This window comes from Archocentrus centrarchus, chromosome 14 (assembly GCF_007364275.1).
Source record: "Archocentrus centrarchus isolate MPI-CPG fArcCen1 chromosome 14, fArcCen1, whole genome shotgun sequence".
Classification (NCBI taxonomy): Eukaryota; Metazoa; Chordata; class Actinopteri; order Cichliformes; family Cichlidae; genus Archocentrus; species Archocentrus centrarchus.
Window position 1 is genome coordinate 7,622,451 of NC_044359.1, and position 22,287 is coordinate 7,644,737.

Below are 22,287 nucleotides of genomic sequence, written 5' to 3' on the forward strand. Positions count from 1 at the left end.
CAGATGTTTACTTTGGTTACACAAACATGTCGGAGCAGGTGATACAGTAGTTAATAGGTACTGATTTGTAAATAATTGAACATGAATAATAAGCTTATTATATGTTATACTACAGTGTATTTCTAACTAACTACTGTAGGCAGCTCATTCTCTTTCTCTTGACAATATTTTCTTCAAAGATATAAAAAAAATTTTGGGTCAACTTGAAAGAAAGGCAGATTTGAAATGTAAAAGTGAGGTCAGAGGTCAAATTTGACATGATATTTGGATGCAAACTATAATGTGACACAATCCCCATATACCAGTATAATTTCCTATATGTTGTCAATACAAACAATGGCAGTAAAAACATAGCTTTAAATACCTCTGTATGGCATTATTATCACTTTGACCTTTAGATCAGCTAGATCAGATTGAGCTTGAAGTAGAGGTCAGAAGTCAAATGTGACAAATTTAAAATCTTTATACAGTACTTCCTATATGTTGACAATACACACCACACTCGTAAATATCATAGTTTCTAAGTTATAAGTCTTTTTGTCTTTTTTGGACTAATAAATCATGAAGTTGACCTTAAAGACCATGGTGGCTGTAAGGCAGATTTTAATGGATTGTTAACATGACCTCGCTCTACACCCATACAAAGTTTTATCAGAATTCATTTAAAACAATTCAACTCAAACCTTTATTGTCATTTCACACAGTACAACGAAATTATGTTTCTCTGAGGCGCTACACACAAAAACAGTAGAAACAACAGACAATAAAAATAAAAACAAAAACATAAAATACAGCTAGTTAAAAACAGAAACTATGACAAATAAATAAATAATAGGAAAAGATTTATAGGTACAATAAAAAGGGAGCAAGTATAACTTGTTACATTGTTCAAATAAGTGCCAAACTATTGCATTTAAGCATCTGAAAATATGAGAACTTATCTTTTATTGGTATTGATCAAAAATCTTGCAATTCATGCAGTTCACTTTTTTGTTAGCAAAGAGTAGTTAGTTGATTTTAAAAGGCATTAAAATAATGAAATCACTGAAGCAGAAAGGTGAGGAGAAATTAGTCAAGTGGAAAATTTTACTGATAAAAACTGAAGTGTAGCCTTCCTACATTTCAAGTTACCCCTCCTTTCCTTTCTATTCAGAGCACCTAAAGGTGGCACTGGAGGAGTACATGAAGCGGATGCCTAAGGTTCGCATCTTGAGGACGAAGAAGAGGGAAGGCCTGATCAGAACTCGTCTGCTTGGAGCCGCTGCTGCCAAGGGGGAAGTCCTCACCTTCCTGGACTCACACTGTGAGGCTAACGTCAACTGGCTGCCTCCACTGCTGGGTGAGAAACACTCGCACACATATCCATCCAGCAAGCATCACTGACGTGGTGATGTTGTATCCCCCATCCAAAAATCATTGTGGTCTTATACCAAAAACTGCAAGCCACAAGAGGTCTTATTTCCCCATGCAATAGTAGTCCAGTCAGACACCTTCCTTCAAAGTATGTCATACAGATCATACTGTTGTATGTAATGCATGTGACTGGGATCAGACAGTGACTGGTATTGTTGAACACTAAGGATCTCATGATATAGGGTTCTAAGGATAAACGTCATATTTAAAAATGAGAATTTATACACAAAATATGCAGACGATATTCTCATAAACATTGTGCTGCTTATATAGTTTGACTTACAAACTCACTTTCTAGTTTATCAAGGCTTTGTTCCCTTTCACACTTCCAATAACTAATATTCTGCTGCCTCAGCTACATACTTTATGGCTGACTAAAGTAAGGTGACTACCAATGAGGACATTCACTTTTCTGTTAGTGTGGCGTAATTCTTTTCCACACAGTGATGGAGACTCACGTCCTACAACAGTCCCCACTGAAGACTAAGGCAAAACACAGGTGCAGTTGGACCGTTGTTGAGTGAAGCGTTGGAGATGACTGAGGAATTAATTCATAGTTTAATTACTAAGTTGTTGTCTGTTCTTGCACCTCTGCTTTCCCTCAATGCTAGCTGCTCCATTAAATGGCACTACTGTGTCCTGTGCCTTGTCTCACAGCTGTGTCTACAGTTTGTAGCTTAATGATATTTTGTGTACAAGCTCAGTACTGCATATATCATTATGGTAATGCTGTTTACTTTATATGCCAGTTGTAACCACCAGCTTCTTGCACACTCCCAGTTCACATTACCCCTTTGATCCATTAAAAAGGCCAATAATCTAAGGATGATTTTCACTAACGGGTTCTTATTTCCCACATTTTTTATAGATATCGTGATATTATTGTTATTTTGAAGTCTTTTGGTCATGGAAATCATATTACTACATCAAACAAAAAGACCATGTTTATGCCATTTGGGGTTATGTACAGTATAAGTAAATGATATTCCTGTCTCATTGTGTGTGTTGCATGATAACCTTATTTTTACAGGCCTCTGGACAGTCACAGTGCCTAACAATTGCAGCATTGTTAGCCTCCATCCATCCATCCATCCATCCATTCGCTTCCGCTTATCCTGTTCAGGGTTGCGGGGGGGCTGGAGCCTGTCCCAGCTGTTATAGGGCGAGAGGCAGGGTACACGCTGAACAGGTCGCCAGCCTGTCGGTGGGCTAACACAGAGAGACAAACAACCTTTCACACTCACATTCACGCTCTCATTCACACCTATGGGCAATTTAGAGTAGCCAATTAACCTAACCCCAGTAATCAGAATCAGAATCAGAATCAGAAGGTTTTTATTGCCATATGGGTGAACAGGTTCACAGCATTAGGAAATTGCTGCGGTACTTCGTGCTTACAGAAAAAAACAAATAAGTATAAAAACTATAAGACAATATACAAGTATACAAATTGCAAATATACAGAGATATTAGAGCTATAACTATAACACAATATTACAAAATTACAAAATATACAGTGCAGAGACTAATTAAAAGATAAAGTGCATGTCTTTGGAATGTGGGAGGAAACCGGAGTACCCGGAGGAAACCCACGCAAGCACGGGGAGAACATGCAAAATCCACACGGAGAAGGAGAGGCCGGGGCCAAGGTGGAATCGAACCCAGGCCTTCCAGATGGTATTCTAACTGTGAGGCAGCAGTGCTAACCACTGCCCACCGTGCTGTGCATTGTTAGCCTGTGTCTCTTTAATTTTTATGTCAGAAAACACATGGTGTTAGTAATGATAAGAGTGTGAGCGTGATACCTGACTATTGTGCACTTCTTTGTGTCTCTGTGATTTTTTTATTGTTGTGTTTAGGGCTGCAACGATTCATCAAGCAACTGGAATAATTTGATTCTAAAAAAAAAAAAATCCTCTACACAATTTTTTGCTTTGATGTGTTGTTTAATCCACAACTCTGTAGTGCTCAGTTTCACCAGCGTTTCACCCACATTTGCAACTAAAAATAGACATGCAACAGAAACGTATGTAGGAGCACAAATGTGATTAAAAAGTATTATAAAATTAAGCCCATGTAGCCCCCAGTTTTTCCTGTCTACAGGTACACAGCAAAGAGACGGAGCCGTTACAGAGACAGTTAGCTCACGTGGAGGGAAAGAAAACATTTTTCTTATGTCCACAACAGCAGCACCTGTTCCTGTAATCACCATAAAAACCTTTACAGGGAAAAGCCGACGCGTGTCCTTCACCAAACCACCTGTTCACAAGCTCCAGTGTGAAGAGAAACACACTTTGTAGCTGCCTGCATCCACTGCAGTTTGTTTCACAGTTTGTTTTCTGAAACAATCTTAATTTCCACAGAACATTTCAACTTCAAAGATTTTGACAGTTTAATTTTCAGATATTTTCAAATAATTTCCAAATATTGAAATTTTCTGTCAAAATTTCTTTCCATGTTTCAAAAAAGCCTCCCCTTTGCATTAGAAAAAGAGACAAATCTTAAAATATATTAATTTCCAGAATTTCATCACTGTCTGAAAATGTCTTCACTCCCAAGGTCACAGAGCACAATAATGTACAAAGTCGTGATACTGCTGCCAAATTCCTTTCTCTAAGAGAAAACTGATCATTCTCAAAGACGGAAAAATATACACGCTCACACACTCACTCACACACACACGCACACACTACCCCTGCTGTGAAGCTGAGTGCCTCCTCTTCTGGCTGATGGACTTGCTCACTACCTCATTCTCCTTTTTATCAATTACCTCTTTCCATTAAGGACCCATGTTCAACTCTGTTTCCCAGCATGGCGCCATTCCCGATTGGAATCATTTCACAGCAAACCTTATGACCTGTGTTACCTCTCTGTCAAGCTGTTTACACATCAATTGGGAATAGGACATGTGTCTGCCAGTGCGTAACTGTTCATTACAGCCCACTGTGGCACTTTGATTGTTGTTGGACATGAAAGAAGTTATGGAGCTTTTCAGAAAATGAAAATAGTTGCATTGCAGGTTTGCATTAAGTGCCGCATTAAATTGGCAATAGTTATTTTTTTAATCTTAATAACTGCATTTTTAAAAACTATATGTGGAGTTAAGCATTTTTCTGGCCCCCCTGCTAGATCATTTAAGACCCTAACTTATAGAGTACTATAGCCAGGAATCAGTTCAGAGCTGGACTCAAATACAAAGTGAGTTTTTTATGACTAACAAGTCACAAATAGGCACTCGGAAATGAGAAGATGTACAAAGAAAGTCACAAGAGGAAAAAAGACAATCCAATTAAGAAGGGGGGAAGACAGAAATATATCAAGGGCTTGGAGCCATAGGGATTGAAACTTGAATATATTGAATGAAAGTCTGAATATATACAATGAACTCTGAATTGAAAGAAAACTGACGTCACGGAAGCTCTTGCGCCATCTAGTGTTTTCGTCACGTAAAGCACATAATGTCGCTACAAGAAATGACACTGTGAGTCAATCTGCAGGGAGTTTAGTGGCAGAAATCCTAAATAATGAGTAGCTAATTAACACCCTGGCAAATGCATGAACTGGCCAACATAATGCTAGCAGCAGTGTTCCTAATCATACTACTGACGAAGAGTTTTATTCAGTGAATCTCTCAGGTCAGACAGCTCCTGCGTATCAAGCTAACAATAAGCAGAACATGCCTTCCACATCCACATCTCTGATTCTAGACAGGGCCTGTTGTTGTGGAGGGTGCCTGTGCATGTTCTGCGTAATGTTAGCTTGCATGCAGGAGCTGTCTGACCTGAGAGGTTCGCTGCATTTGGTCTTCCACGATGAAACAGTGAAGATGAACTGCAGATTGACTCATAGTGCCGCTTCTTGTAGCGATATTATGCGCTTTACGTAACGAAAACACTAGATGGCGCTTCCGTGACCTCAGCTTTCATTCAATATATTCAGACTTTCATTCTATATATTCAGAGTTCATTCAATATATTCAGAGTTCATTCTATATATTCAGACTTTCATTCAATATATTCAGACTCTTATTTTAATATATATATATATCAAATGAAAGCTCTTGATGTGCTCTATCTACTGTCAAAATTACAGAAGTAAAATATTAATAGAAATAGAGTTATTCAACAAAAACAAAAAGACTTAACTCTGAATGCACATAAGAAGTTGGTGCCAAAAAGGGAATATGTGCATTTACAACAAAGACAAGATTATTGTTTATTAAGCACTGTGTCATAAATTTATACAAACAAACATGTTTAAAAATAAACTAAAATCAGTATACAAAGAGCAAACTATGGTCATTTTTTGTTTTGGCTCTCCTGTAAAGTTGGTGAAATGTCACTTACGCCCCTATGGTTCCAAGCCCTCGATATATACTGTATATACACTCACTTGCCACTTCATTAGATACTGTTCAACTGCTTGTTAACACGATCTCTAATCAGCCAATCATATGGCAGCAACTCAGTGCATTTAGGCATGCAGAAAAGGTCAAGAAGACCTGCTAAAGTTCAAAACAAGCATCAGAATGGGGAAGAAAGGACAATGGCTACAAGCTGATACAGTATGAAGGCAACAGTAACACAAATAATCACTCATCACAACCAAGGTATAGAGAAGAACATCTCTGAATCCATAACATGTCAAACCTTGAAGCAGATGAGCTACAGCAGCCAGAAGATCACAAACACTGGACAACAGAAGATTGGAAAAACGTTGTTCGGTCTGATGAGTGTCGATTTCTGTTGCAACATTCAGATGATAGGCTCAGAATTTGGCATAAACAACAGGAAAGCATGGATCTATCCTTCCTTGTTTCAGCAGTTCAAGCTGGAGGTGGTGTGGGGAATATTTTCTTGGCACACTTTAGGCCCCTTAGTACCAACTGAGCATTGGTTAAACACCACAGCCTACATGAGTATTGTTGCTGGCTATGTCCATCCTTTTATGACCAGTGTACCCATTTTCTGATGACTGCTTCCAGCATATAATGTTCCATATCACGAAGCTCAGATCATCTTAAACTAATTTCTTGAACATGATAATGTTCAAAATTCACTTTAATCATAGGTTTCGCCTCCACAGTCACCAAATCTCAATCCAGTAGAACATCTTTTGGATCTAAGAGTCACATCATGAATGTGCAGCTGACAAATCTGCACCGACTGCATAATGCTGCCATGTCAATATGGACCAAAATCTTTGTTTCCATCACATTGTTGAATCTATGCCACAAAGAATTAAGGCAGTTTTGAAGGTAAAAGAAGGTCCAACCCAATATAGCAGCTCGTGAGCGTATATACAAACAAAGGGCCTAATTACAATCAAGACAGAAATGGGAGCAAAATACAGGCGTGGAAATTTTCTACAGGTGAAAACAATGAGGGCAGGGCAAGACACTCACAGAGGCAGGAAGTAAAACCACATGAGAAAACTAATCTTAATAGTAAAAAAAGGAAACAACCAAGAACAAATGTTGAGTCATGAAACTTACAGCATAGTATACAAACCAACAAACACTTACATAAAGTACACACATGCACAGACACACACAGATTTTAGTATTTCATTTCTTCCCTGACAGTCACTGGCACTAAAAAAGTGAATGAATGATACACACATGCAGGAATCAAACACAAAGATGAGAACTGTGAAAATAACTTCTTTTTTTTTTTTTTTTTATTTAAGCCAACATTAACCATCTGTTTCTCTTTATATATCTTACAGACCGAATTGCCCAGAACAGGAAGACCATTGTATGTCCAATGATTGACGTCATCAACCATGACAATTTTGGCTATGACACACAGGCAGGAGATGCCATGCGAGGGGCATTTGACTGGGAAATGTACTACAAACGAATTCCCATCCCTCCAGAGATGCAGAGGGATGACCCCAGTGAACCTTTTGAGTGAGTAACACACATTTAAAAGTAGTGCAGTCTATATATAATCAATGACTTAAAGCTTTCCATCTGTGGCATACCTATTTAATTTAAATATGGATTTAAATTTTGAAGGATTTTATTAAAATAGCTGAATTATTGCCTGTGGCTGCAAAAGATGACAGCTATTAAAGTTCACTCCTCTAAAATGCCATGAAAGGGTTTGGAGAAGCCATGGAGAACATTACGCTGCCTGTAACATCGTTCAGTATGACCGGTTTGTTGGTGGATCAGTGATGGTCTGGGGAGGCATATCCATGGAGGATGCTCATTAAAGGCATACCCCAGTGTTGTCAGTGAGTTCCTGCAATGAATTTTCAGTAAAATGGACTAGCCTGCCACATAATTTTTTCACTTTGATTCACATTGGGGTGTCTGAATTCAGGCCTCTGTAGGTTGATGATTTTCATTTCCAACAAACGATGTGGCATCCTTTCATTCCTAAATCTTTACACAGTCCATATCAATATAGATATCAAGCATGATTTTTTTTTCCGATTGATGTGTTTTCAAAGTGTTGCATGTTTCTCAAAGTGGAAATCAGCTATTATCTTTAACTATCTGTTCGAACATAAGTGTTGATTTTTGTGAAATATTATTAACAGGACATATTGTAGGCCTACCTGCTCACTGCTGCATTATTGTCTGTGGCTGCAAAAGATGACAGCTATTAAAGTTCACTCCTCTGAAATGGTTTCGTTGAGCATAATTTTCTCTTTAGCCAGGCTGAGCTGTTGAAAGTCTCTTTCCAACAGAGGCATTTGTTGTACTTTGTCATGATGTTTATATGATATTTCTTCTGAAGGATGATGTTGTTTGTGAGACTTTTTTTTTCTCCCCACATTGATGTAAGTCAGTTGATGTGACCACACAGCTGCACAGACAGAATGTAGCCATGATATGGGAGCAAATGTAATGCAATTGTAGGTTTTCCAAAAAAAAAAATTATAATATTTTTAGCAGGCTGTTGTAAGCATTCACTCTTGAAAGTAATTTGGGTTTGAACCCGATCACTATATCCAACTTAACAGGATATTCATTTTTTGTTTGCTTTATTTACAATTTTCATTCTTAAAATACCATAGTTCAAACAGTGACTGAAGATGTATTTATTCCTACTATAGTAATGTGAAGAATAATAATACCAAGTTAGGGATATACACTGCTCAGAGAAATGAAAGTACACTTTTTAATCAGAGTATAGCATCAAGTCAACTGGGTTCAGGGAATGTCACCTCTCTGGTGGGAAAGGAGCATGAGCTAGTGTGTGAGGTTGAGAGGTACCAGCTAGGTATAGACGGGCTCACCTCAACGCATGGCCTGGGTTCTGGAACCAGTTTCTTGGAGAGGGGCTGGACTCTGTTCCAATCTGGAGTTGCCCTCGATGAGAGGCAACAAGCTGTATACAAGCTGTATTTTTGTATCCCCTCGGCTTGCTACCTGTACGTTGGAGTTTTCACCAGTAGACGAGAGGGTTGCTTCCCTGTGCCTTCGGGCCAGGGAGCGGGTCCTGTTGTTTGTGCTTATATGCCAAATGACGGTACAGATTACCCACCCTTCTTGGAGTCGCTGGGCGGGATGCTCGAGGGTGCTCCATCCATTGACTCCATTGTCCTGCTGGGAGAATTTGATGCTCATGTGGGCGATGACAGTAAACCCTGGGGGGGGTGTGATTTGGAGAAACCCAAATGGTGTTTTGTTATGGGACTTCTGTGGAAACTACAGTTTGTCCATAACAAACACCTTGTTTGAACATAAGGATGTCCATAAGTGCACGTGGCCCCAGCACACCCTAGGTCACAGGTTGATGATTGAGTTTGTAATCGTATCATCATATCTGTGGCCATATGTTCTGGACACTCAGGTGAAAAGAGGAGCTGAGCTGTCAACTGATCACCACCTGGTGGTGAGTTGGATCAGCTGGTGGGGGAAGATGCTGGACAGACCCGGTGTGCCTAAACATATTGTGAGGGTGGGCTGAGAATGCCTGGCAGAAGCCCCAGTCTGTGAGATCTTCAACTCCCACCTCCGGCAGAACTTCGACAGCATTCTGAGGGAGGCTGAGGACATTGAGTCCGAATAGACCATGTTCCACACCTCCACTGTTGAGGCTGCTGCTCAGAGCTGTGGCTGCAAGGTGGTTGGTGCCTGTCATGTTGGTAATCCCCAAACCAGATGGTGGTCACCAGAGGTGAAGGGAGCCATCGAGCTGAAGAAGGAGTCCTATCAGGCTTGATTACCCTGTGGGACTCCAGAGGCAGCTGAGCCAAGCGGAACACAGCTAAGAGGGTGTGCTCCAACCATTGGGGAATCACACTCCTCAGCCTCCCCGGTAAGGTCAGACCTCGGATTCAAGAGGAACAATGTGGTTTCTGTAATGGTTGCCGAATCCTCTCGAGGATATTTGAGTGTGCGTGGGAGTTTGCCCACCCAGTCTACATGTGTTTTGTGGACTTGGAGAAGGGATTCAACCGTGTCCCTCGGGGTATCCTGTGTTAGGTGCTGCGGGAGTATGGGATGTCTGGCTCTTTGTTTTGGGCCATTCAATCCCTGTACAGCCACAGCGAGAGCTTGGTCTGAATTGCCAACAATAAGTTGGACTTGTTTTCTGAGGGCTGCCCTTTGTCAGGTCCCAGAATTTGTAAGTGTAGCTAAGTGGTGGAAGACTTCCACCTTGGTGACCTCAGAATCTCATGTCTGCTCTTTGCGGATGATGTGGTCCTATTGGCTTCATCAGGTGGTGGCCTCCAGCTCACAGTGGAATGGTTTGCAGCCAAGTGTGAAGCAGCTGGCATGAGAATTAGCACCTCTAAATCTGAGGCCATGGTCCTCAGCTGGAAAAGGGTGGAATGCCCACTCTGGCTTAGGGGCGAATTGCTGCCCCAGGTAGAGGAGTTCAAGTATCTCGGGGTCTAATTCACAAGTGACGGGAGAAGGGAACAGGAGATCGACAGATGGATCGGGGCTGCGTCTGCAGTGATGCAGAAGCTGAGCTGAGTGTGAAAGTGAAGCTGTCAATCTACGTTCCTACCCTCACCTATGGCCATGAGTTTTGGGTAGTGACCGAAAGAATAAGACCATGAATACAAGCGGTAGAAATAAGTTTCCTCCAAAGGGTGGCTGTCCTCTTCCTTAGAGATAGGGTGAGGAGCACAGCAATTCAGGAGGGGCTCAAAGTAGAGCTGCTGCTCCTCAACATCAAAAGGAGCCAGTTGAGATGGTTTGGGCATCTGACTAGGATGCCTCCTGCATGTGCACCTCTTGGGTGAGGTGTTCCAGGCAAGTCATACCAGGAGGAAGCCCCAGGGCAGACCCAGGACACACTGGAGAGATTATATCTCTGATTATATCTCTGTTCACGGTGTCCTCCGGGAGCTTCCGGTGAGTTTGGATACATGCTTTCACTGTAGTTTCCTGGTCTTTTTCTGCCTTCTCTGGGATGCCTGAAAACATTAGGTTATTCCTTCATGCTGTGGGCCTGGAGCTCGACAACAGTTTCTTTAATTTTTTTTTTCTGAGAGCCGGGTCATTCCCTTGGTGAGGAATTTCACCGACTCCATGAGAACGGCATTTTCTGCAGCTAGTATTTCCATCTGCTGCTGGCTGAACTCTACAGACTCCCTCAAGGCCTGAAACTCTTTGTGGAGGATTTCCACTAGGGCGAGGCAGGTGCCAAAGCTTGACAGTTTGTTATTTATGGACTCCAAAATGTCCACAATGTTGCTGGAAGGTGGCGGCTTCTCTTTGTGGACAGAGTTCCTTTGCTGGTGGAGGGAGTCGGTGTCTTGTCTGTTTTCCCCATGACGACTCGCTCAAAACACTCATCAATATAAAGCTGCAAACTGTCCAGGTCCTAGTCATCCTTCTCCAGAGTGCTGAAGATAATTAAAATTAAGCTAGAAATAACTGAGCTCTGGCTTACCTGGTTTTCCGCAGCTGCCAGTCTGCATGTTGAAGATTGGCAACATTTGTGTGTCTGTGTGAATATGTTTCTGAGTATAAACTGACAGAACATGTGTCAGTGGTATAAATGTATACCAATGATATTGACAGTATAAATATTAGAAGCGAAACAAAGTTTTCCCCTCCGTATTTAGTGATGATGTACAGAGACATTTTTACAACTTTTCTGTTCCCAAAATCTGTGCTCTCGTACATCAGGTGCTGCACTGGAAGTCAAACCCTTCTGAGAAGCCACTTCACTGGTGCACCGCAGTGCTCATCTGACTGTACAGATTATACCAAGAGAATTGAACTGAGCCATGTGCTTAGCGGTTCTTTTCTGTACAATCACACAGTTATAAAACAGCACTTCACAAGTGGAACATCTAGAAACAGGTGCCAGATGCCCATTTGGAATGCTTTCCCCTCATGAATATGTATAATCTGCACTCTATAGGTTTGGGACACTGACAACAACAGGAACCTATTTTTGAGGGTTGAGGCTTTGTGTTTTCAGCTCATCTATCCCATTCTCAGGAATGCCCTGAGGACATGTTTAAAGTTTGGCACCAAGTTTCACTTGATTCGATGATGAAGTGATCAGAATAACTGTGGTTAAAGGTAAAAAAAAAAAAATCAATGCCAAACATTCTGTATGCACAAGGTCAAAGGTTAAGTCTGCCCTGATATGCATGTAAAATACAACTTGAATGGTTGGCATGCAACTGCTTTGTGGCAATTCTACTTTTATGAGTCAAACATGGAAAACATTTTTTCCACTGGTTTCCACTGCTTTTTGTTGCCATGTGTCCACATGTGATGGTGTGAAAGACAGTGTGAGAGGAAAAATGATGTTTGTGTAGCCCATAGACAAGAAAGGATTACAAGTTAAAGGGCAAAATCAGATTTTTTTTCCCCTGTACAATGAAGAGTAATATCATTTTTCTAAGGGTAATTGGGAGTGCTGAAGTTTGCTACTGCAAGATGTGCTTCCTTAATTAAGACAAAAGCTGAAATTAGACTGGCAGCTCCATCTCAACTCCTTTGCTACACTTTGTCTCAGTTGTAATTAAGTCCTTACCCCCACAGTGTTCCAGACTGATTGTGCTCATATTTACACTGATGCACTTTTTCTTCAGGCAGTGTTGTGTAATTTGAGGATTTTTTTTTTTTTTTTAAAACCTCCTTCCTGCCCTATCAGACTAAATAGACTCACTTAAATCTTAATTGAAATAGCTGTTTAGACAGGAGAAATAATGCTCTGTGTTTCATTGACATAAATGTGTAAAGCATCTTTTTTTATGTGTCAGGTTCATTTCCTCTAATGTAATCGGTGTGTAGAACACTGGTTATGTAAAAATGTCACAGCTCTTCTGAGTGTAATTTTAGCTGTAATATACCAAATTGTGATATATAAGATAGGAAAATGGCCAACTGCAATTAAAAGATCTAGTTGAGTGTTGTGTCTTTTATAACCAGACATCACAAGAGAGTGGTGGATTTGACTACGAAACCACTGACTCTCACAGTAACAACTTTCAGGAACAAGTTACCAGTGAAGCTTACCCTGCTTTATTTTACTCTGGATGGGAAAATGATCACACTGTATTGAAACTGGCTATTTAGACCATGAACTAACTTATAAGATATTTACATACTTTAGGTCATAAATCTAGTGAGAAATATGGATTTTTTTTTCATAGACTGTACAACGTGACTTCATTTTACAACCTTCTGGCCTTTAGAAAAAAAAAAAGGTAAAAACAAAACAGGCTTAGTTTTTTTCCAGAGGTGAAGGCTGCTGTTTTGGTCAAAAGTAAAGTGTCTCCTCTATATGTAAAATAGTATGCAATATTAGACACACATAGCTACAGCTAAAAGTTGATAAACAGTTCACTTTAAGGAAAAAAGGGACATTTAGAGACCCAAGAGACTTACTAAAGGTCACAACTACCATTTCTCAGCGAGTCCTCATCCCAGGGTGTCGAATACTGCTGTTCTGTCACCATCAAGTGTGCTTGATGTGCTGGGCAAAAGAGGGGTAGATGGACTGAACCACAAATGTTCAGTATTTCTTTCAATATTACTGTCATTAAGAAAGCAAATTGGAAAATATGTTAATTTTATTACACTGCACGGAGGCATTTGTTTATCATGTGTGCACATTGTGGAGCTGAGTGCTAATTCAGGGTTGGGTTGTATCAGATAGCATGCCCCACAGAGGGCACAGGAAGCATAAATGTTTTTATCACGCCAAATTGTTTTTATTTTAATTCTAAAAAATGAAGGACTGTAAACAAGCTGCATGAGTGTTAGAGACAAACCCGGCACAGTGTGCCCAGAGTAATTATGATGTGTTAAAGACATTAAACAGTGTTGGAGAGGAGTACAGAGATTTCGGTAATCACTGCTTATTCATTTAATTATTTTCACCCTTGAAGAGGGAAAACTGCGGAAACCTGGCTGTTATCACCAAGGGACTCATATCTGTGCTCACTGCTCACGAGGCGTGAGAAGCCCTAGAGTGTTTCTCACTGCTGACAGTACAGTAGCTGCACTGTTTGCCTTTAATTGATCCTCCTCAGGGACGACTTTGGCGAGAGCAGACTGCCTGCTGGCTCGCTCACCTCCGATTTCCACCTGATGAAAGGCTTGTAACTATGACAACCTGGTGTACCTGCAAGTGCGCGTGTTCTGATATTTCTGCAGTGAAGTGGACCGCATTTTGTTTGGGGGGGGGTAGAAAGATAAGAATGATGTGCTTCAGTGCTTGGTTGATTTAGTGCTACGTTATTTGGGGGTCAGGTGTTGCGTGGAAAGTTGGGGTTAAAGATTGGATCTAGTTGGTGAAGTTCTTCACAAGAAACCTGGCGTAAGCTTGTGTTTTTGTGTGTGCGCCTGCTGCCCCAGATTTTATGGTGAGGTGTGCAGCAGCAACAATCACGTACAGCAGCCACATAACAGCTAACAAGCCAAGCACTCAAAGGCACAGATCCTCGACACAGTAGACAGAAGCCACAGTGCTCTATAGTGGGTTAATTGGTTTTGTACTCTGTAGAGCATCTTCATTATCTGGTGAGAAATGGTACCACTATGAATGTATGCACTCTGACTTACTGTCTGTATCTCTCTGAATATTCTTGCTCATTTTATATTTGCTTCCAAAAGATATGTCATTGAAAATCTACTTTTTCCAGTTTTAATACTTATCCATTGTAGGGTTTTTAAAGGTGGCTTTTAGAATTATTGAATTATTGAAAAGGACAAAATGTACCTGGACACATTTGTAAAAGTCTGTTCCAATATATATGATAACAAATGCTGAGCCAAAATACATACAAAAGACAAACTCAAACTAAACATACAAAAAGACTGGCAAGCTTGTCAAGTAAATAAAAACAAACAAAAAAATTCCATAAAATATGTCCGTTTTCAGCGGCTTCAAAGTGGAAATGACCACTAAATGTCTCAGCTACAATCTTTTAGCAGTGCAGCTGCTTTAGAATATCTGAGCCTGGAATCAACCAGGTTTTTAATATATATAGTGAAACATTCTTCAGTTTGTCAGCCACCAGAGGTTTCAACACTAGAGCAATGACCAGCGTACTTTTTTTCCCCCTCAAGGGCATGAAATCAGAGCTTTAGGAGAAAATCTGGTACAGCCACTGGGAGAGCTAAACTTTAATTTTCCCCTGTTTAAAAAGCAGGTGGGTGGTATGCTTTAAGTCATTAAACTTCTAAAAGATCCACTTCTGTTGCATAATTTGGAAGTCGATTTGGTTTGGTTTGCATAAAAAAAAAAAAAAATTCCCCTTTAAACTTCATAGTTCATGATTCCCATGAATACATACATACCAACACCACTGCGAGAAAAGCAGCTTCAGATTTTCTCTAAGGGTCTCCTAAAGGGTGAAGGAGGGAGAGTCGACCTCGCTGAAAACCTTTCCTTGACCCTCGGAAACTTCACAGTCAGACTCGTGTTAAAAGTGAAAAAAAGTCATGCACATCATCAAAAGCTGTTTTTTTCCTTTTATATGTTTTTTGCAAATTAAATTCACTGTCAACAAAGAGGCTGAGGTTTATTTAAGTTAAAAGGACAAATAGACACAATTTCTTTCCAAAGCATGTTTTTATGCACCAAAATATTATTATTTTTAACAGTTCAAGACTGGAGGCAGAACTGGAAGGCTTTTGTCAACAGTAACCAGGAGGGACAGGATTACAAATGAGTGTATCAGAGGGACAGCTCAGGTTGAGCATCTTGGTGACAAAGAGGAAAGGCTGAGATGGTTTGGTCATGTGCAGAGGAGGGATAGTGGATACAAAGGATGTTGAAGATAGGCAAGAGGAAAAGAGGAGGACCACAGGGAGCCGTGGTTGTAGTGAGCTTCAGCTTCTCTCATCATCATTTTTGATTACCCTCCCTGGACTTGTAGGTACAATATATATGCAAACATTTATCCGGATAAGGGTACGTAACTCTGTCCATATCAGGCTGGTTCTATTAAATACTGTATGAATACATGTAATACCTGTTTTCACTATGCATTTTTTTGCTCTTCCCATGTCACTTTAGCCAACAAACTGCCCTAACTCTGATCTTAACTCTCACACTTGCTTACATATTATGCATGAAATGGGCCTAAAGTAGTGCGTTATTTATGTGTGATGATAATATCATGTTTGTCCTTTTGCGTAAATCCACTCTTTGACTCACATAAACAATAGAGCTGTTTGGTTTCTGTTTGGATGCTGTCCTTGGCAGGTTCGACACACTGTAGCTAGTGTTGCTGCTGCTCTTTATGGATACGTGATGGTTGTAAGTAAAGCTTTTGCACAAAATATACTGCAAGCAGTGACTGTGTGTGTTACATTGTGTCTTCTAGGTCACCAGTGATGGCAGGCGGACTGTTTGCTGTGGATAGAAAGTGGTTCTGGGAGCTGGGAGGATATGACACTGGTCTAGAGATCTGGGGAGGAGAGCAGTATGAGATCTCCTTCAAGGTAAATATGAGTAGATTATATTTTATTGTTTTTTGAGAGTAAATTGAGCATTTGAAGCCAGACTACATTCCTGCATTTAATCTGTTTATTAAACAATCTAGCCACATATTTAGCCCTTTATGGCTGCATCAGGTTTAAAACAAACAAACAAACAAACAAAGAACAGTTGCAATAAAATACGGCCTTGTGGAAATTAAAGGTGTTCCTAGACAGAACTATAATCCTCTTTTTTTTGGCCTCCAGCAAGCCTATAAAGAAATCTTTGTGTATTTGATTTTTTTCCTAAAAGGAACAAGGGAGTTGTGCTTGTTCCATCTTTGAGAGTTAAACTGAGAGTGCATTTTTAATGTTTCCCTTTAACTCTATTAGTATTTCCATCGGGCCACATTTCATCCACATCTTAACAAGCTTAGACAGCAGCGAAAACACTTGTAATGACTATTTACTTTTATGTCTACTTTAGCGTCAAGGCTGTTGACAGAGGGCGATAGTGACGGTGGTAGCAAGATGTACATGGGAGCTTTCTTGTTTTCTCTTCACCAAACATTTCTGTGATGAGATTCATAGTGTAAAAAGAAGCTAGATGTACAATGGGTCTCAGGGACACAGAACATCCTTTTGTGTTTCTCAGATTTAGATAGAGGAAACAATTGCAGTTACATTTATCATTTATACCATCAGTACGTTTCCTCACTTAGTCTTAATATTATTATTATTATTTGTAACTCACCCATTTAAATATTATTAAGACTTAAGGTTTGCATTATTAGGAGTGTGGCCACTTGATAGATAGATTGATAGACTATAGCCTTTAAAAAAAAAAAAAAGGCCTGTTTTGCCAGCCATTGCCATCTGGTTATTTTTGAAACCAGAAGTGAAGCAAATTTAGCTATCCATCTACAGACCTCAGGTAAATTGAGTCACTGAACTAAAAAAAAAATAATAAAAAAAAAAGGTACCGCCACTTTGGCTGCTCCCTTATTCACAAGGGATTGCTACAGCACCCGATGCCCTTACTGACACAACCCCACGGGGACTGTTCACTTGTTAGGTGAGTGTGTATCCCACTCACTGAACTGAGCCTGTCCCATCTGCCATAGGGCAAGAGGGAGGGTACACCTTGGACAGGTCGCCAGTCTGTCACAGGGCCAACACAGAGAGACAGACAACTGTTCACACCTATGGGCAATTTGGAACCACCAGTTAACCTAACCCCACTAACTGCATGTCCTTGGACTGTGGGAGGAAGCCAGAGTACCCAGAGAGAACTTGCAAACTCTGCACAGAAAGGCCACAGCCAGATGGTGGATTTGAACCCAGGACCTAATTGCTGTGAGGCAACAGTCCTAACTAGGGCGATGTAAGGTCTTAAGGTTTCAAAATTAGATTAGATTAAACTTTATTAATCCCTTTAGGAAGATCCCATCAGGGAAATTAAAGTTCCAGTATCCCCTTACATTATAGGCACACAAAACACAGCAGAAGTCACAAATAAACAAACCTATGATTAAATAAAGAAATAATAAACAAACATGCAAGAAAAACAAAAAGGCAGATTTAAAATGTCTAGCAGATGTGGTATTGCACCTCGATTTTGCGCATCGTCCAGTATTCCATTGTGTTATATTGTGCTGTGGTAACATCCTTCTGTAGCTGTAATTGTACAGTCTGATGAAGTGAGGGACAAAGGAGAATGTCCAGAAACCAGTGGGTGAGGTCACAATGGCCATCACTACCTTTTATATAAAGTTATGAGTGTGAGAGAAGAACTTTTTCTTATGCCGCCCTAAAAGAGACCAATAAAATAAATAAATAAAGTCTGTTTCTGAATGACTGATTAATTCCAAAACCCAGAGTCACCTACCATACATCATGATGGAAAAGTATAATCCATTTTAAAGCTGTTATATGACGGATTGCGCTGCACTTGTGTCTTTAGGTCTGAGCAAGAGGTAAGGATTAGAAGCTGGGCGTGTGAAACAAATGATAGGCCTAGACTAATGCCATCCACGGCCCAGGGCTGGGCCTGGTGAGAACAGCTTTTATGTTTTAATAGTGTTTTGAAGTTTCTCGTCTAATTTAAGTAATCATTAAGATAATACCCTTTACCAAGGTTATTATTTTGGTCAAGATTATCACTATTAATTTTTGCTATCAGCACATGCCTTGCTGTGCCTCTTAAGTCTACTTTATATGCTCGCATATTCAATTTGGTTTCCTTTTTTATTAAGATCCCCATTAGCTGATATAGTGCAGACAGTCAGTCTCTTGAGGTGAGAAGATTAACAGGCTCTCATACTAATCCTTACAACCAAACTGCCGCTCCCACAGACAGCCAGGCCCTGCTTGCATGTGAAACACAATTACTTTACTCAGCGGTACAGTTAATCTAAAGCTCCATCCTGGTGACACTGGTATGGGAACACCAAGCATTTCCAGCTCACACACCAAGATAATGTCAGAACATAAAGGCTCAGCGAGCAGAAGCAATGTGACCTCACACGAAGGGTGAGAGGACAGTGAAAGGCCTAAAAACCGACTGTGGAGACTTTGTGTTAGTCTGGATGAGCTTCATTCATGCAAACATTTGGAGGCAGAATAATTAAACCTTTATGGATGGAGCCAAAAAAAAAAGGGGTATTTATTCAAAGAAAACATTTGTTAACTTGCAAATAGTTGGCAAAACTTTTCTAAAAACAACATAAATTGAAATTAAACAAACGTTATTTCATATTCATAGATGCAGCTTGTTTCCATGGCAACATCATCAAACAATATGTTTGCTCTTAAATATCGTGATTGATGTGGATCCCCCCCCCAGATCCTACTTATTGCAGATTTTTATATTGCCCTTTGATTAATTATGTTTATTTGAGATTTCATGAAATCATATTAAAAGGCATCTCAAGGGACAAGACCCTATAGGCAGTTGGTGAAGGTGAATAGGAAAGAAAATAAGACGCACAGCTAACGAATGGGGAGTAAAAGAAAATGAGTGATGGAGAAGTGCTCGGGAAGTCCTATAGCAGTCTATAGTGGGGTAACTAAGTCACCTGATCAGCCTTATAAGCTTTATTTAAAAAGAAAAGGTTGAAGAATAATGTTAAAAGCTGAGTTTCTGTCTGCTCACTATGAGGCTTTTAATATATGATGGCTATAATCATTCAAGGCTTTAAGAGAAAGATTTTAAGTTAAGACTCTTGCTGCAGCAGTTTGGGTTGTAACAAATGAGTTTTTCAGCATCTGAGACGTGATGTTCCCAATTTTAATATTGTGCAGGTGAAAGAATAAACTGTGTGAGTTTCAGCACAAATCTCTGTCAAAAATGACTCCAAGCTCAAAAGCCCGAGGTAATGCCATCCGCTGTAAATCCAGTCCAGGTGTCAAGCCTCATGCCATAAAGCATCATGTTGAAAAACTAAATAAACTCAAGGTCAGTCCATTCAGATTATTGTACTAATCCCAAAGCATTAAAATGCTGTTGCATACTGACTTTACATGTAGTGCCACAAGCCTTTTGTTAGATCATTATTATTCATGTAGTGGAAGAAAAACACACGGCCAGGCCACTGAAACACAGGAGAAAATCAAACTGTATACATTCATGTTTTATTTATTCCTGGACATGAGTACAGACAGCTCGAGTTCTTGTTGCACTTTAAGTCAGTGCTGGATTTATTTTTTTTTCTCTTGCAGCAACATATTTTATTTATGCATTTAGGGTGAATTCTGTGGTTCTGTAGTTTCTTGTCTTGAGCTGAGCTGTGAACACTCAAGTGAGCTCAGCTGAACTGTGCTAAAGTGACAGTGATGACAGCACAGCGTCATGAGAACGTCATGTCTGTATTATATATTTTCCTAATGTTACTTGGAGCATGAAAAAAATCCCATGTGCTGAGCTTACGCACCTGATTAATTAAAGTGAAACTATAGCTGAATGTTGCACTGATTGCTGACAGCTCTCATGTTTATTATTACTTTCATAGATTTCTGGATTGTCTGTTCTTTTTTTCTTTTTTTTGTCTTTTTGTTTTGATGTGTGTGAGCTTAGTCACCAAGTTCAACTGAAATCTGAGCTCCAAATGTGTTTAAAATTTGAATCTGGCATAGGCGGGCCGAGTTAATAGGTTTCATGTTTTCCTTTGAGCTTGACTTTTCATTCATACCCTTGAAAACAGCAGTTGGCAAAACAATTAAATACAATGTTTAATAAGCTTTGTCATAATGGAAAGCAAAATCTAGCTTTCAGGCCATCAGTAGCAAGTTTTATGCTAATGACTTTCAGAACCTAAAATATTTACCTTTTGTTGCCAGCCAGGTTGTGTGTTTAATATTTTTACTCAAGGACACGGTGCCAGGAGAATTCGAAATATATCCATAATTTACACATTAGTGTCTCACAAAGTTAAAAAAACAAACAAACAAAAAAAAAAACACAGATTGATGCCCTTACAGGATGACAATATCTTGCACTCGTATTGCAAAACTAATATTAAAATTGTGCATTAAATGGGCTATATGAATTTATGGTGTTTTTAACTGTCAGATATGTTAAGTCATGTTAATATACAGCTGCTGCTGGAAATCTCAGAGTAACCCATATTAAAATGATTTATCCTTTAGAGACCACAAATATCTCTTTATATTAATTTCTAAAGGTGGTTGAATCATAATGTTGCCTGTATTGAACCAGTGATCGTGGTTAAAGTTGAAGACTGAAGGTCCTTAAAAATTGGGGATACTCTTACCCACTTTTAAGTTTCATTGCCACCTGGAAATGATAAGGTGACAGTGATTTCCCTTCATTATTTCCATTTCTTCGAAGCATCTTTTTTCCTAGCATACACTACAGTTTGTGTATGCTAGCTTATCAATTGCAGTTCTGCATCAGCTCATATGAAAAACAGCCAGTCAGTCAGATGCTGGTATTGTTACAGAGATTTGCACCAGGTGCTTCGATGCACCACCAAAGGCAACTGTGTTTTTGCACTTTGTTTTTTCATTAGCTGATAAATAAAGTGCTGGTGCATGGCAGCAAGGGAAAGCAAAACTTATTACTCTGCATACAGATTTGTATATTTTTAAACATATTCTGATATCTTTTTTTTATTCTAGATCCTATGGTATGTTTTTAGTTATCATATGTTTCAGTGAATGTCCTGTGTTTTATGTTGCACCATAGAGCACATGCAGTATCTTAATTTCATTGTATGTATTTATAGTGACAATAAAGGCAGTTAAGTTCAATTCAACTCAGTTCAGTTCAATTCTATAACTTGTTGGCTAGGCTTAGGAAAAGATCAGTGTTTTGGTTATTACAATACACTCCTTCACAACATTAACAGTTACTTTGAAAAACAAAGGCATGTATCCTTTACAGGCAGCCATATGTAACAAGTTGTTAGTGAGACATTTTGCAGCAATGCCAAAGTGTCCTTTGGCATTACTTTGAGATGCCAGCGGGTTTGGCAAATTGACAGAATTTGATGCCTTGGAAATGACAACTAGCTGTTATTTTGGTCTTCAAGGTTTACAATCTGCCCTACATTCCTCTACATTCCTCTATAGTTTCAGTCTTATCATCTCTCCACTAAGCCACACATCTCAGGAAAATACCACAAAATACTTTGAATCAATTGAGACAGTCTCTAACTGTAAACCTGTAACCACACAGCAGTTCAAGTGTAGATGTAGCAGGTGTACAAAGGGTTTACCACCATCTTTCTTTGCCTATAACTAAAAGTGATATATAAAACATGTATATGTTCCCTGCCTTCATTCCCGTCTATGTTCTCAAACTTGGCTTCAGCCTATGTCTAAGCCAAGTTGTGTTTATATATCAGCAGGTTTCTCTGCAGGAACAGAAGTGCTACAGCTCACTCTGTGTTTCTCTTCAAACTTTTCTTGATTGTCATTGTGTTTTAATTGACATGCACTGACATAATTTCCATGCTTTTATTTTTGCTAAAACAAAACCGTTTTCC

The 22,287-nt window shown here is 39.6% G+C and overlaps 1 protein-coding gene across 1 annotated transcript in view; it reads left to right on the forward strand.

Annotated features, from left to right (window-relative positions):
- LOC115792330 (polypeptide N-acetylgalactosaminyltransferase 10-like) overlaps positions 1-22,287 on the forward strand; it is a 106,480-nt gene that overhangs the window by 76,273 nt on the left and 7,920 nt on the right. The window contains exons 5-7 of the mRNA XM_030746817.1: positions 1,154-1,339; positions 7,141-7,324; positions 16,186-16,303. Of these exons, the coding sequence (XP_030602677.1) occupies positions 1,154-1,339; positions 7,141-7,324; positions 16,186-16,303 (488 nt within the window). The remainder of the gene's footprint in view (positions 1-1,153; positions 1,340-7,140; positions 7,325-16,185; positions 16,304-22,287) is intronic.